This window comes from Hyperoodon ampullatus, assembly GCF_949752795.1.
Source record: "Hyperoodon ampullatus genome assembly, chromosome: 9".
Taxonomy (NCBI): domain Eukaryota; kingdom Metazoa; phylum Chordata; class Mammalia; order Artiodactyla; family Ziphiidae; genus Hyperoodon; species Hyperoodon ampullatus.
Window position 1 is genome coordinate 32,681,557 of NC_136922.1, and position 14,745 is coordinate 32,696,301.

At 34.2% G+C, this 14,745-nt stretch overlaps 1 protein-coding gene across 5 annotated transcripts in view; it reads left to right on the forward strand.

The window, feature by feature from the left end:
- RUNDC3B (RUN domain containing 3B) overlaps positions 1–14,745 on the forward strand; it is a gene marked incomplete at both ends in the record, with an annotated part of 146,433 nt that overhangs the window by 58,588 nt on the left and 73,100 nt on the right. For 3 of the 5 annotated variants that reach the window (XM_079711511.1, XM_079711514.1, XM_079711512.1), the window contains one exon: positions 8,344–8,477. In XM_079711511.1, the coding sequence (XP_079567637.1) occupies positions 8,344–8,477 (134 nt within the window). Of the gene's footprint in view, positions 1–2,208; positions 2,260–8,343; positions 8,478–14,745 lie in introns of all 5 variants that reach the window. The other 2 variants (XM_079711515.1, XM_079711513.1) reach the window with 1 other exon arrangement.

The following is a 14,745-nucleotide window of genomic DNA, read 5'->3' on the forward strand; positions in this document are numbered from 1 at the left end:
ATTTGGTCTTGTCTCAACTGTCTTAACATTATATATTTTAAATGTGTAAAGAAATTTTATGTATTTTATATATTAATATACCTATATTTTATATGTGATATTATATGTATTTTATGTTATAAATATATTTAAATAAATATTTAATATTGTATACTTTAAAACAAAAGTTTTAATTTCAACTGCAAATGAGAACGTTTTCTACTAACCAGCACTCCTTGAGCCACTTTGAAATAATGTAAGCTTTGTCATTCATTTATATATATATTTTGGGGAGCAACTAAGCTAAGGCTTTAAATTTTATATGAAAAATATTTACCTCATTCACAGTGCATGTTTACTGCCCCATTATTTTTCCTATTTCTGAGGCTGTAGTGAGAACTCATATCCAACCAGAAAAGCCAGCTGACTGATTCTCTCCATGTGTCAGACCTTGTCTGTAGCCAAAGGAGTAGATCAGTATGAGGCTACAGGGAACAGGGGTGTGCTGGGTCTAGGCAGGCTCGCTCTGGGCCTCTCCTTTCCCATCTACAAAACGAGAGTGATGTTGAAATTTGACTACAGACAATTTGGAATCTTGTGGATTGTCATTTGGTCTGGATGCTTCTGGTTGCTTATAACTGACCTAAAGTGAGATATTAAATTATGATTAAAGCAATTAATGCCTACAAATAAGTGAAAATGTTTTAATTGTTAAAATTTTCACATGGTGTTCCATAGCCAGGATCAAAATAACATGCATAACCAGGGCATAAAGGCTAACATATTAACAGCTTTAAAAAAAACCCTAAACTATGAATTGAGCTTCATAATAGATTGAGTAGTTGTTTCCCATTTTGTACCAAGGATTGATTAAGCCATGACATAAATCTGGACATGATACATTTTACTTGATATATTTTTTGAAATAAAATTACTTTAAGTAGGGTTTTCCTGGAAATTGTTTTTACTTTGATAACTTTTGATTACATAAATGACTACAAGTAAGATACATAACTTAACTTTCAAGGCAGAGCTAGTAAATATGGTTTAAACATTAAGAATTGGTTTTCTTAATATTTTCAATGAAAAGCATTCTGTTCTGATTTACATTTAATGCGGAGAGATTTTCATTTTGTTTGTTGTAGTTGTAGAAAGAGCATTATGTTTTAACATGGGCTTCAACTAGGGTACCTTTTGGTTATAGATCCTTTTGGATATGTGTTTCCAAATTTAATATTCATTTACAGTGATACAAATAGGAGGATAGAGGTGAATAGTAGAGACATAGAAGTGACCAATAGCACAACTATATATATCTCCTTCCTTTCATTTTTTTATACACTACTGACTGTGTTTGGTTGGTTGGTTTTTGTTTAGTTTCATAAAAGGTCTAAGTATTTGGAAAGGTGTGGAACCATGTCCTATGGGAGATTTCAGTGTTTGCTTATGAAACAAAAAGATATCATCTGTTGGGAATATGACTTCAGAAATTTGGCTTTGGAGTTTTCCTGTATAGGAATTGCCAAACAACATAGGCAAGAATTTATAGTACTTTTCCAGATGGTGATTGTTAAACAATAATTGGAAGCTGTAGGAAAAACAGTATTTTGCATGAAGTAGGCATTTAGTCAACACTGGTTAAACTGAAGAACATTTTACTAGATATTTAAGTGCTGTTCTCATAATTCTGAAAAAAAAAACCCTATACAAACTTTAACTCTGCTTAGACCAAAAAAAGAAAGAACTGCTCTTCAAAATGAATTTTATAACTTTTAGAAAAGTTAACAGTAAAAAAAAGTATATTTATTTTTAAAGTTGAAACCTTTCTAAGCCATATAGTTCAATAAGTGACGTAATTTTTCTAACCAATCGTATAAATTCTGAGGTGCAAAGCTAGCAAATTCAGTCAGGCTTCTTTATGTTTGGGTAAGAATAATGGAGGTGAAAGTAGACAGGGAAAAATAGCTTATCATTTATTTCTGTGACTTAAAGACAACCTAGCCTCTCCAACAGAATAGGCTACAGGGACCAGCTTGATTTCCGTGCTGAGTAGAGCATGAGCTCAATTCATCTTAATTGAGTTCATTTTATTTATTAGGTATAAGTGGTGTTTACTGCATCAAGATTATGTGTAGCCATCTTATTGGGGCCGTTCAGTTTGCTATTGTAAACTTGATGTCAGGTTTCTTAAATATCTGTGTGTTGTTGTTGTTGTTTATTTTTTTAAAGAGATTTCCCAAAGTTGCCGATGGCTGGCTCATCTCCAAATACCTCTCCAAGGTACTCTATGCTGGTGATGCCTCCCGCCACTGAGCTGCACGGGAGCATGGAATTGACTTACTGGGGAGGGCTGTATCAGTTAAGTGATCTTTCTTAGTACATTGCATGGGGTTTGCAAAGCTTTCTATTTTTGTTTTTGTTAATCCAGAGAGCAGAACTATACTTTATGCTAATTTTTATATTAAAAGCTTTTTGTGAATGCACACAGTATAATAATCCATTTGCTCTCCTTCTTCTCCTATATGACCCCTCTATATTTCTATTAAGTTTCATGGTTTTAAGCACAATTTTATTAATCATGCATCTCTGTGTTATTTATATTTTATTATAATGATAATATAAGACTTACTGGTTATTTTCTCAGTTTTGTAAGTGCTGAGTAGTAATATTTGTATTACATGCAAACTGGGTCTCAGGGAAGCTGTGTGAATTTCCAGAGTTACTCAGTAAAACATACATGGGCGCTGTCAACAGTAATTGTTTCACTGTTCTTGAACCACTAGTGGGAATACATTCCTTAGTTTCTTTTCTTCCAGGTAGAATATACGCCTTTATTCACTTATTCAAAACTTTTTTATTGAGTTCCTGTTGTATGCAAAGCACTGCTAGGTCTCTGTGGTAATGACCTAGCCTTTTATTATATTTTTCACTTAGAAAAGAAATACGTAGTTATTATTTTTAAAGATTACTTATAATAAGAAAGGTAGAAAGTAGAAAACAAATGTCTTCTCATTTCCTCAATCCTGATCCCCACAATCACTTTAAACAATTTAATGTCCGCTATGTATAACCTTAATCACTACTGAAACCCATTATGCTTGATTTCTTCAGGGCTACACATTTATGCGTGGCTCTCTGTGTGGACGCCAGCCCTCGGTACTCTAATTCAGTCTACTAGTATTCTAAGCTTTATGTTAAAAAATGCTGGTGGAAGAAAAATACAAAACCTTTGTACTCTGTTGGAAAGATGGTAAAATTACTGGGATAAAAAAGCCTATTAAGTAAAATTCACTTTTCAGATTTTTGGTGAACCTGGTTATCTTAATTTTTTTTTTGTTTTGGAAGATTAAGAATTGACTAATTTTTATGGTGTAGATACATACTTTAGATGTTTGTTTGTGATAAATTCCTTACCAGTGAACAAGGCATTAATTGTCAGTACCAAGGGATAGTAATTACATTTTATAGATTAGTGACTGTGATTCATAGTTGCTAAATGATTAACTTGAGGCGTCTTGTAAGTAACCTACAGAGCTAGCAGTATAAGTACAGTTGAGTATCTAATCTAGACTCAGATTTCTTCAGATCAGCTGAAAGTGTAATTAAAGGTTTTTTTTAAGTGTTTAAATTTGTTCTTTTTTAAAAAACATTAACATGAGACTTTATCTAGAAAATTAATCAAGGTCGTAATTTTACTTTCAAAGCTGGGTGGTCTAATAAATATAAGCTTCAACTAATAGTAGTACTGTTTTAAAAGGAAAAGATTCTGACCTTTTGTTGAAATGGGAATTTTCTCTATTCAGTAAAAAGATAGTAGAAAATATTAAACTAATTTTCATAAATTAGCAGTAAGAAATTTAGGATTGCTGCTATAAAATTTACAGTGAAAAGTTAAATACTGAAATATTAATATATTGGCAACAATAAATCCATAAGTAACCAGTTTCCTTTAAGTATCTTAAACTTTTGCAATATCAGAGTAGCTTATTAAAATTAAAATGGGACTGTCTTTTATTGCTTGTCTAGATGAATAGCAGCTCCAAGGTAATAGTCTTTGTTGTTATCATCTAGGTGATATATTGTAGCACTAACAAAACTTCAGCTTGTGAGACCAGTCTTACATTGGCTCTTTACATAGCGAAGTACTAATACAAAGGGTGGAGAAAGGAAGTCACTTAACAGATTCATTTATATTTTATATTATCAAAATATGATGTGTCATTAGCCACTACTAAATAGAGAACCACTTTGGAAAGTTTAGTTCTTGTTTTCAGAAGGTCTCATCTTGCCATAAAATAAGATAAAAACAAAACACAAGTATATTGCATGATGTGACTATATTATTTAAGTTAGGTACCTTAAATAATATTAAGGTAGGTATCTAAAGTAATATTAAGTTAGGTGTCTAAGTTAAATAATATAGAAGAGTAATTTTAGAATAACATTGGATCTTAGAGATCACAGGCCATTTTAAGTTGCTGAAAATGAGGCAGTTTAGTGGGAAAGACATCACATAGCTGGTTAGTAGCAGATCTCCTTTTAGTCTAGCAAACTTTCACCATTTATTTCTGTGCCTAAAATGAATTAGAGTTGGATTGATGAGTTGGGAATAAGTTTTGAAAAGCTTGTTTAACTTTGTCTTTGGTAAAAAGTCAACTACTAAAAACATATAAAATTGAAAGCACTTTATACACTTACACTTGTCAGCAACGTTAAAAAGAGAATTGTTAGTGACAGCATAATTCTTCTCCTGAATAAAATTTCTTCAAAATGTAGGCTAGTCCGTTTCTTGCTATGTGATTTGCTTTTCTGGTTCTTTTTAAAGAAAATGAGAATATCTTTGCAGTGATTATTTATTACCTCAATAATTATTTTTAAAGGCATGATCAGCCTGTAGCTTTGTTTTTTAATTTTCCTGTTGAATATTGGTTACAGACTAATAGCCCAAGTACATCTTTTGCTAGCAGTTAATCTGTGTTTAAGTAAAAGTGATGTTCAAGTAATAATATCTCAAATAACCAATTGAACACTTCTATTATTTTTAATTAACTTCAACCTTTTTCATAGATGCAGAAATTATTTAATTATTTAAATAAAACCCCAGGATACATGGACAATTTACATGAGAGTTCATTTGGAGGTTCTAACAAGGGACTCTTAACCCACATCCTTCTGAATGTGAAAAATTCAGGGTCTTGATTTAAAAACTTCATTTTGGAAATGATGCACATGAAAGAGAAAGGAAGGCAGAATCAAGCCAAGTCATCCTCTCATCTCGTTTGTTGAGTAGGTAGCAGTGTTGTGAAGATACTACTGGTATACTTAAGGCCCTGCAAGTCATGGCATCATGTCATTTTGTTAATTGTTTAGTTTCTCAGTTTGTTAGCTAGGAAATCTTGTCATTATCTCTTGGGTGAAAGTCTTGTAGACAGCATATCCTACACATAGCAGGAATCCTAAGGATTTAGCACCCATTTCTTCTGTTTAACCTAAGCCTAGACTTTTAGTTTCTCTATATCTTTGTTTCCTCTCCTCCAAAAGGGGGCTTTGTTATATTCTTTTGGTTTTCAACAGCTCTGCTTTGAAACTTCTCATAAATTAATGTCCTCAGTCATGTCAAATTCATGAGAAGATTTAAAATAAAGTCACCAGAGAAATCTTGTGATTCTCCTTTTGCGGTCCCTGGCAGCGTATTGTACTCATTTCTTGAGGGAAGTGTGGTAGCTATTCCTCATTTTTAAATTGCGGGACAATCCCAATTAATAGAAGCCAAGGAAAATTAGTCAAGACTAGATTTTAGGGAGGTAAATTTAGAATGGTTGATATGGTAAAAGGTTGGATTAGGGAGTAAATTTTAAAGATTTTTCTAGATTCTAAGCAAGTAATGGGAAAAACTTCACTGTGCATCTCATTCCCACTTTGCAATGCAAGGGGACCTTGGGTCTCTTGACTATTTGTATGATAATAGTAATAACAGTAGTAATCATTGTTAATATTTGTATTAGGCTGTATACTAATTGCTGCACATACATTATTTAATCCTCACAACAGTGTTATCATGTAGATACCACCATTATTGTCAATTTATAGAAGAAACTCAGATTGGTAGAGTGACGTTAAGTCATTTGCTTAAGATTGCATGTCTAGAAAGTGATATAATTCTGGTCCACCAGGCTCAAAAGCTCATATTCTTACCATTAGGCATCCTGTTTCCTCTCCAAATGGCTAACAAATTGATAACATGAAAATTGCCCCAAAGGCAGACCATACTGAGATCCTGTTCTAGGAACTTTTTTTTAACTAAAGAAGAGAGGGGGCAAATAAAAGTGATGGGGAGAGATTGAGAAAAAGAAGGAAGATTATAAACATTCCTATAGATTTCTATTTTTTGGTAGTAAGATTTAATTATTAAGGAGACATTTGAGTTATATAGATGTTTGAGTAAAGATTTCTAGATGCTTTTGTATTTTTAGTTATTTGTAGACAAAGCTAAATGTATTTGTCCAGAATATTTGATATCTGGAATCTAGCATGCAGACATCTTTTCTTTTTCTTTTCTTTTTTTTTGCGGTATGTGGGCCTCTCACTGTTGTGGCCTCTCCCGTTGTGGAGCACAGGCTCCGGACGTGCAGGCTCAGTGGCCATGGCTCATGGGCCCAGCCGCTCTGCGGCATGTGGGATCCTCCCGGACCGGGGCACGAACCCATGTCCCCTGCATCGGCAGGTGGACTCTCAACCACTGTGCCACCAGGGAAGCCCGCATGCAAACATCTTGATACCAGATTGTCATTGAGCTGTTTCTGTAAAAAAGATACTAATTAGATTTTTTAAATTCAAATTTCTATATGCATTGCAATTAAGATCTTGTTTTGTGTTGATTAACCAGTTGATTTGTTTAGTAAATATTTATTAAATGCCTGCTATGAGCCAAGCACTGTGTCAAGTGCTGGAGATAGAATTGAGGACAAATAAGATACAGTCCTTGCCTTAGTGATCTTACCACCTAATATGTGAGACAGTCAAGTAAGCAGATAATTATAAGGGTAGGTAAGCTCAGGGTGATATGCCAGCACGTAGGGAGGAGTAACTTACTGCAGAGATCACACGTGGCTTACCAGAAGAGGAGCCCTTGGAAATGTCCTGTATGATGAATAGGGGTTACCTTTCATGATATGTGAGCTTTCTGTTGGTTGAGTAACCATACTATTAGAAATACTAGGGGGATCTTTTAAAAAATACCAGTGTGTAGGCCCACCCCCAAAGATTCTGATTACTTAGTTTGGGTGGAGCCCAGACATGAGTACTTTTTAAAAGAAGCCCAGTCATTCTTATGGGCTGCCCTGGTTGGACACCACTCAAATATTTCAGCCATTGTTCCTAAAATGCTGCTTGTGGACAAGAACACTTTAACTCTTTTTGATGTTGCTTAGAGAGAACGTGTTACTGGGGAAAAGAAGATTGAGATAAATATTAATTGAAAACAAAGAAGCAGAGATTTTAACATATAAAAGCTAATCTTTCTTCATTAAGATTGAACAACTTCCCTAGGTAAGAATAATTATTCCAGACACCTGAAGAAATATTAAGATGTCTCTCATGTCCCATTTAAAAATATTCAGAGTAAAAAATTGTTCCCCTGGACCTACTACTCAAAGTCCTGCATAGAAATATTAATACTAATATAAGATACACACAAAAGAACATTTGTTCTTGAACAATACATAATTACCCAAATCTGGAAGATTAGAATGGTAAATGCCTGAAGGACTTGTCACGGGTTGGTGACTAGAAGAGAGCAGATGAATGACAGTTAGATGAAGGTTTGGGTAGAATGGTAGTGAATGGGTGGGAATGATTAGTGAATGCAGGAGTCTCACTGATTATAGGTACTTACAGACCACATATTGTTTCATTTCTTTGAAGTATCCCTCTGAAGAGGAGAAAAAATGTTGCCTTTTAATTTTTTTCTGTTTTTCCAAGAAGAGGAAGCTTCAGGATGCAACTGGTGACGTTTAAATTAATGCTTAATTAGAACCACAAAGAGGCATACCTGCGTGCTCTCTGAAAGACTGTGTTAGAATAACAGGATATTAACCTATAAGATTTTTTAGTGTCTAGACCCTTTTTGCTTCATTTAATTTAATTTTATTGTTGAGAAAACTATGATCCAGATACATTAAATAATTTGCCCTAAGTAACACAACTAGGTAAAGGTAGAACGGGACCAGACTTAAGGCTTTTTGACCCCAGGTGCCCTTTCCACAATCGCACACTCTACTGACATTTATTTCTCAGAGTTTTATTGTTCTTGAGTTTTGAATTTCTAGTCTAGTTTTATTTTGTATTACAATTTGTCTCCTGAAGGTCAAGTAACCTGGTTTGGTTATGAAAGTCCTCGTAGCTTCTGGGACTATATCAGAGTGGCTTGCCGGAAAGTTTCACAGAACTGTATCTGCAGCATTGAAAATATGGAAAATGTCAGTTCCTCTAGAGCTAAGGTAAGGCATAAATAATAATGTGCAGTATGTGTAATCTAATCCTAAGCAATTTTGGCCCAAATAGAAAATTTTGAGCTCTTTGCTATATAAAATCTTTCTTTTCTTTGTTGGAATTAAGCACTTGACCAAATTTAACATCTTTCAGAGACTTGTTTCATTTTTTATTTTTAGTAGCATATAATTATTTTAGAATGCTCTTGAATCTTCACTGTTGCCTTATAAATAGCAGGAAGGTATGAAGCTAGTAACTATGAATTTCTTTTTTGAGAAGCAGAGTAAAATATTTCCTAGTCGATGAAGTTTCTACATTTCTTGAATTACCTAAATCAGTGACTCTTAGTGTCCTGTGCTGGCAGTCCATAATGTCAAAACTATTTTCACATAGTACCAAAATGTTATTTGCCTTTTGCACCGGGTTGATATTTGCACTGCTTATGCAGAAGCAATGGTGGGTAAAATTAACTGGTGCCTTAGCATAAATTAAAGCAGTAGCATCAAACTATACTAGTAGGCATTGAGTTCTTCCTCACCATACATTCAGTCTTAAAAACAAAAACCAGTTTCACTTAATGTCCATGATGGTGAAGTAAACATTATTAATTGAATTAAATCTCAACCTTTGAGAAGCTGTCTTTTTAATATCTTGAGTGACAAAATGGGAAGTATGTATACAGCATATTGACACATGATGGTTGTCTCAAGGAAACGTACTCATGCAGTAGTTTGAATTGTTAACTGAACTAGACACTTTTGTCATGTAATACTATTTTTACTTGAAAGAAAAACATTCAAACTAAAACAACAACAACAACAACAAAATTCAAACTATAGCCTTTTTAGACGTAGGCATTTTGTAGACATTTCATAAGATGGATGAAGTAAACCTGTTCCTTCAAGAAAAACAGCTTGACAGTATTTGTTGCCAATGGTAAAATTAAAGCTTTCCAGTAAAAATTAGAATTTTGGAAAACTTGTAGTGTATTCACCATCTTAAGCTCGATAACTTCCTAGTACTTAAATGCTTTTCTAATAACATTGATGTTCATATTAACAAAAATATATTTATATTATTTAATGGAATGTGTTAGTATTTTGTAGACCTGCATAACTTATATTTTTTATTTTTTTATTTTATTTTTTTAACATCTTTATTGGAGTATAATTGCTTTACAATGGTGTGTTAGTTTCTGCTTTATAACAAAGTGAATCAGTTATACATATACATATGTTCCTATATCTCTTCCCTCTTGCGTCTGATGTGTGGAATAATAAAATCATGCATGGGTAAAAGATCCATTCAAAGTGTAAGAATGTAATACAGTATGAAACATTCATTGATATGGTTATAGAGTCCATGTTGCAATTAACCTTTAAGAAATTATCACTTACTGAGTTTTGATTAGAACCAAAGGAGAATATCATCCACAATTATCTGAAAAGGCTATTAAATGATTCCTTTTTCCAATTATGTATCTATGTGAAGGTAGATTTTCTTCACATGCTTCAACCAGAACGACCCATTGTAACAGATAGAATGCTGAAGCAGATATCTAGTTCTCTTTTATTAAGCCATACATTAAAGACATCTGTAAAAATGTAAAACAGAGCTCCTTTTCTCTCTAATATTTTTTTTAGGGAAAGATAGTTATTTTTTCATAAAAATATGGTTTTCAGTGTTAACGTATAATGAGTTCATTATTTTTTAAATTACTATATATTTTTAAAGTTTCCAGTTTTGACTTGTAGTGCAGTAAATATGGTTAGATATAACCTATGTAAAAACCCTTTGGAGTCCTCAAAATTTTTAAGATTGTAAAGGTCTGAGCTGGTGACATAAGGTATATTAGCTTTAGTATAGTAGTTTATTTATTTTTATTGGTTTGTCATAGTAACTTTCCTTACCATTTTTGACACTTAAGAGTTACAGAATGAAATAAAAATGAAGTAGAAAATAAAGGTTGAAAATACTAGATATGTACAGTTTTAAGATCAACATAATTTAATTCAATTCATTATTTGACAATCATAACCTTATAAATTACATGTCTGTATAATAAACAAATGTATAACAGTCATCTTTCAACAGTGTAGTTTCTAAGTTTATTGTACCTGTGTCCATTTTCATTTTTTTCTTATGGAAAATTTTTGGTTAGCAAAATTGACACATATATTGAAATTAAATATTTTATAAAACATGGACCAAGTACCTAAATTTTAAAAAATTTATTTTTACTTTTTTCAATATAATTTTTAAAGGATACTTTCCATTTACAGTTATTATAAAATATTGGCTCTATTCCCTGTGTTGTATAGTGCATCCTTGTAGCCTATCTTACACCCAGTAGTTTGTACCTTCCACTCTCCTACCCCTATACTGCCCCCCGCCACTGGGGTGGGGATAACATTATCCTATTGTTAAGATAAGCAGCCTTATCCCTTGTTCCTTCTATGATATAAATTTAACATATTAGACCAATTTCTGAATATACTACTCACATCAACCATTCATACATCCATGCATCCTTCCACCTGATAAATTTTTACTGAGCACCTATACCATGACAGAACTGTGAGTGTAGTCTTTAATACATTCTTATGACTTATGTCCCTAATCCTTTCTAGTTATTCCTGGTCTCATCTTCTTGTTTACTTTTTCCTTGTTCAGAAGCTGGCCTTGTTAGTGCTTTGTCCCAGAGGCTGGTTAGCCAAATTTTCTACTGAAAGAGGCAGAGGCAGAGAGAGGGTGTTAATCACAGACACACCAGAATTACCAAATACTAGAACTTGGCAATAAGATATAGTATTGCAAAGAGGCCATTTTTATGTTCATTTTCTTTTACTGATTCACAAATCTACCTCCTCTTTTAACTACCACTCGACTTTTCCTATCCCTAGTTCTTTAGTGTGATGGCCCCAAACCTGGATGTCAAACAAATTGGAGGGGCCCTGTAAACACTCCAGGCTTTTATTTGTGACCCCAGAAAGGCTATACCTTGGGAATAAGGGAAATTCAAATGAAGACCAGCCCCCAAAAGACCTAAAGGCGGTGTCCTTAAGTGGTACAAGGTGGTTTTCAAGTACACTGTCTGTCTACCAGAAGAAAAGTAAATCTACTCTAGAGAAAGGTAGCATTAGAGTTGCTACAAATTTTCCTCCACAGTGTCCATTATTTAATCAGAAATCACCAGGTATATCAGGAAACAAGATTAAATGAATAAAACTAAGAAATATTAAAAAGACAATTGAAACAGACCTATGGGAGATGCAGATAATGGACTTTTAAGTAATTATGATATAAATAAAGAAAATATAAAGATTAATAATACTAGAGAACTGGAGTATATAAGAAAATCAAAATAGGAAGCTACAGGATATTCATTCTTATAGAACTTGTACAAAAATCGGTCATTTGCTAAGTTGTAATTCACCTCAATGAATTTCAGAGGATTGAAATATAAAGTATGTTCTCTAACCACAGTAGAATCAATAATAAAAAGATAACTAGAAAAATGCTTATATTAGTTGAATTTGAGAAGAATTTCTAAATAACTCATGGATGAAAGAAGAAATTACACATGAAATTGAAAAACATTTGGTAGGTAATGATAATGAAAATATATAAAAAATTGTGCTTAGAGGAGAATAGATAGGCTTAAATAGGCTTTTATGTATTTTTTTAAAGAAAGGCTGAAAAATCAGTGATTAAAGCTTTCATCTCAAGAAGCTTAAAAAAAAGTAATAAACCCAAAGTAGAAGGAAAGAAATAATGAAGAGCAAAAATTCAATTAAATTGAAACAAATGTACACTAGAAGAATATCAACAAAACCAAAAGTTGGTGTATTTTGGTTTTTAAAATTTATTTGTTTGTTTGTTTATTTATTTATTTAATTTATGGCTGCGTTGGGTCTACGTTGCTGTGTGCTGGCTTTCTCTAGTTTCGGCCAGCAGGGGCTACTCTTCGTTGTGGTGCGCAGGCTTCTCGTGGCGTTGCCTTCTCTTGTTGCAGAGCACGGGCTCTAGGTGCACGAGCTTTAGTACTTGTGGCAGGTGGGCTCAGTAGTTGTGGCTCACAGGCTCTAAAGCGCAGGCTCAGTAGTTGTGGCACACGGGCTTAGCTGCTCCGTGGCATGTGGGATCTTCCTGGACCAGGGATCAAACCCGTACCCCCTGCATTGGCAGGCGGATTCTTAACCACTGTGCCACCAGGGAAGTCCCAGTTGGTGTTTTTAAAAAGATTAATATAACTGATAAGTTTCTAGCAAGGCTACTCAAGAAAGCAAAAAAAAAGAGAGATTATATATTACCAGTATCAGTAATGAAGAGGAGGTAAAACCCATCGACCCTACAGACATTAAAAATCCTAAAAGAAGGTATTATGAATAACTTCACACCTATAAATTAAAAAATTTAAATGAAATGGGCAAATTATTTGAAAACTTTCACTTACAAAGCTAACACAAAAAGGAAGAAAGCATCTGAATATTCTGATGTCTACTAAAGAAATTGACTCTATAGTTTAAAATCTTCCCCTTGCAGCTCATTTTTAAATTGAGTTATCTTTTTCTTATGGATTTGTAAGAATTCTTGGCATTCTACAAATGAGATTCTCTTGTCAGATACATATAATGCAAATATTTTTGTCCACTCTGTGATTTGTCTTTTTACTATCTTAAATGATTACAGTTCATCCCCTGAAATAGGAGGGAAGGTAGAGTGTATGGGTATTAGTTCAATTAGGTTGGTTGGTTTGGTGGCATGAGTTTCCTGTCTTCCACTTGTGTCTATTTTTTGTTTCTTCATATAGTAAAGTAGGGATAGTATTGTAACCTGACTCACACACAGTTCTTGTGAGGATTAAATATCTTAATGTGTAAAAAGCTCTTAAAACAGAGGTAAGCATGTATTAATGACATTCTTAAGAAGTGTTGACTACTTTTATGAATTTTTTTGAAAAACCTTTAGTGGTAAACAAACAAATATTTGTGTCTCCCAAACAAAAACAGCAACCTTCAGTGGTTCACCATTATCTGATAAAGTCTAAAATCTTAAACCTAATTTTCAGCTTTTCCCCCTTTATGGTCCCAACAAGCTTTATATCTTCTGTTTCTTTTGTTGAAAGAAAAGAAACTGTTAAAATCAGCACCATTTATTATGACAATATAACAAAGAATTCCACAAACATCTAAGGACAGGAAACTAGGTGCAGCCCAGTTTTGTGTGGATTGAAATTAATAAATCAGGAAGCAGGACTTTCCCCCATATTTCTTATCTTAACAATAGCACAATCTCCTGTGTCTAACTTTCTCTGGAGAGTAGCTTTTCCCGCTTCTGTTTTAGAATGTAGCTTTTTGATTCAAGCCACTACTACTAGTCTCTGTGTCTTTTAGATGAAATTTTAAGAAACTTGAGACTGGGAGCTGGTGCTTGCCTCTTCCTTCCTCTGTTCCAATCCGCTACAACTAACTGTAGGTTCCCCTGGGCTGACTCAGCAGAAACAGTGGACTGAGCACAGGGCAAGCTAAGGGATTTTTAGGTTAAAAAAAGGTGGGCAAATTGGTGGGCAAATTGACTGGCATGCTAACCACACCCCTATCATTCCTTTATTTCCCAACAGTACCGCTGCTTGTAGCCTGCTAGGTTTTTTTTTTTTTTTTAATTTATTGTAATTTATTTTTGGCTGCATTGGGTCTTTGTTGCTGCACGTGGGCTTTCTCTAGTTGTGGCGAGCGGGGGGCTACTCTTTGTTGCGGTGCGCGGGCTTCTCATTGCAGTGGCTTCTCATTGTGGAGCATAGGCTCTAGGTGCACGGGCTCAGTAGTTGTGGTGTGCGGGCTCAGTAGTTGTGGCTCGCGGGCTCTAGAGCACAGGCTCAGTAGTTGTGGTGCACAGGCTTAGTTGCTCCGCGGCATGTGGGATCTTCCCGGACCAGGGCTCAAGCCTGTGTCCCCTGCATTGGCAGGCAGATTCTTAACCACTGCACCAACAGGGAAGTCCTAGCCTGCTAGGTTTTTCCACGTCTGGATTAACTCTGTTTTGATCCTTCTGTCCGACAGTTTTGGTGAATTCACTAGAGTTGTAGACATTTCTACAACTGTAGACATTTCAGTGCTTCTTTCTCCATACTGGTAGTCGACCATCATATATATTGGTTAGTGACACCTTTATTCTTAGCTGCCATTGCAGTGTTTTGAATTTCTATATAGTTAATCTTCATAGATTTTCTGGAGATGTGTGAAAGGGTTGAGTGAAAAGGAAAGTAATTGAATT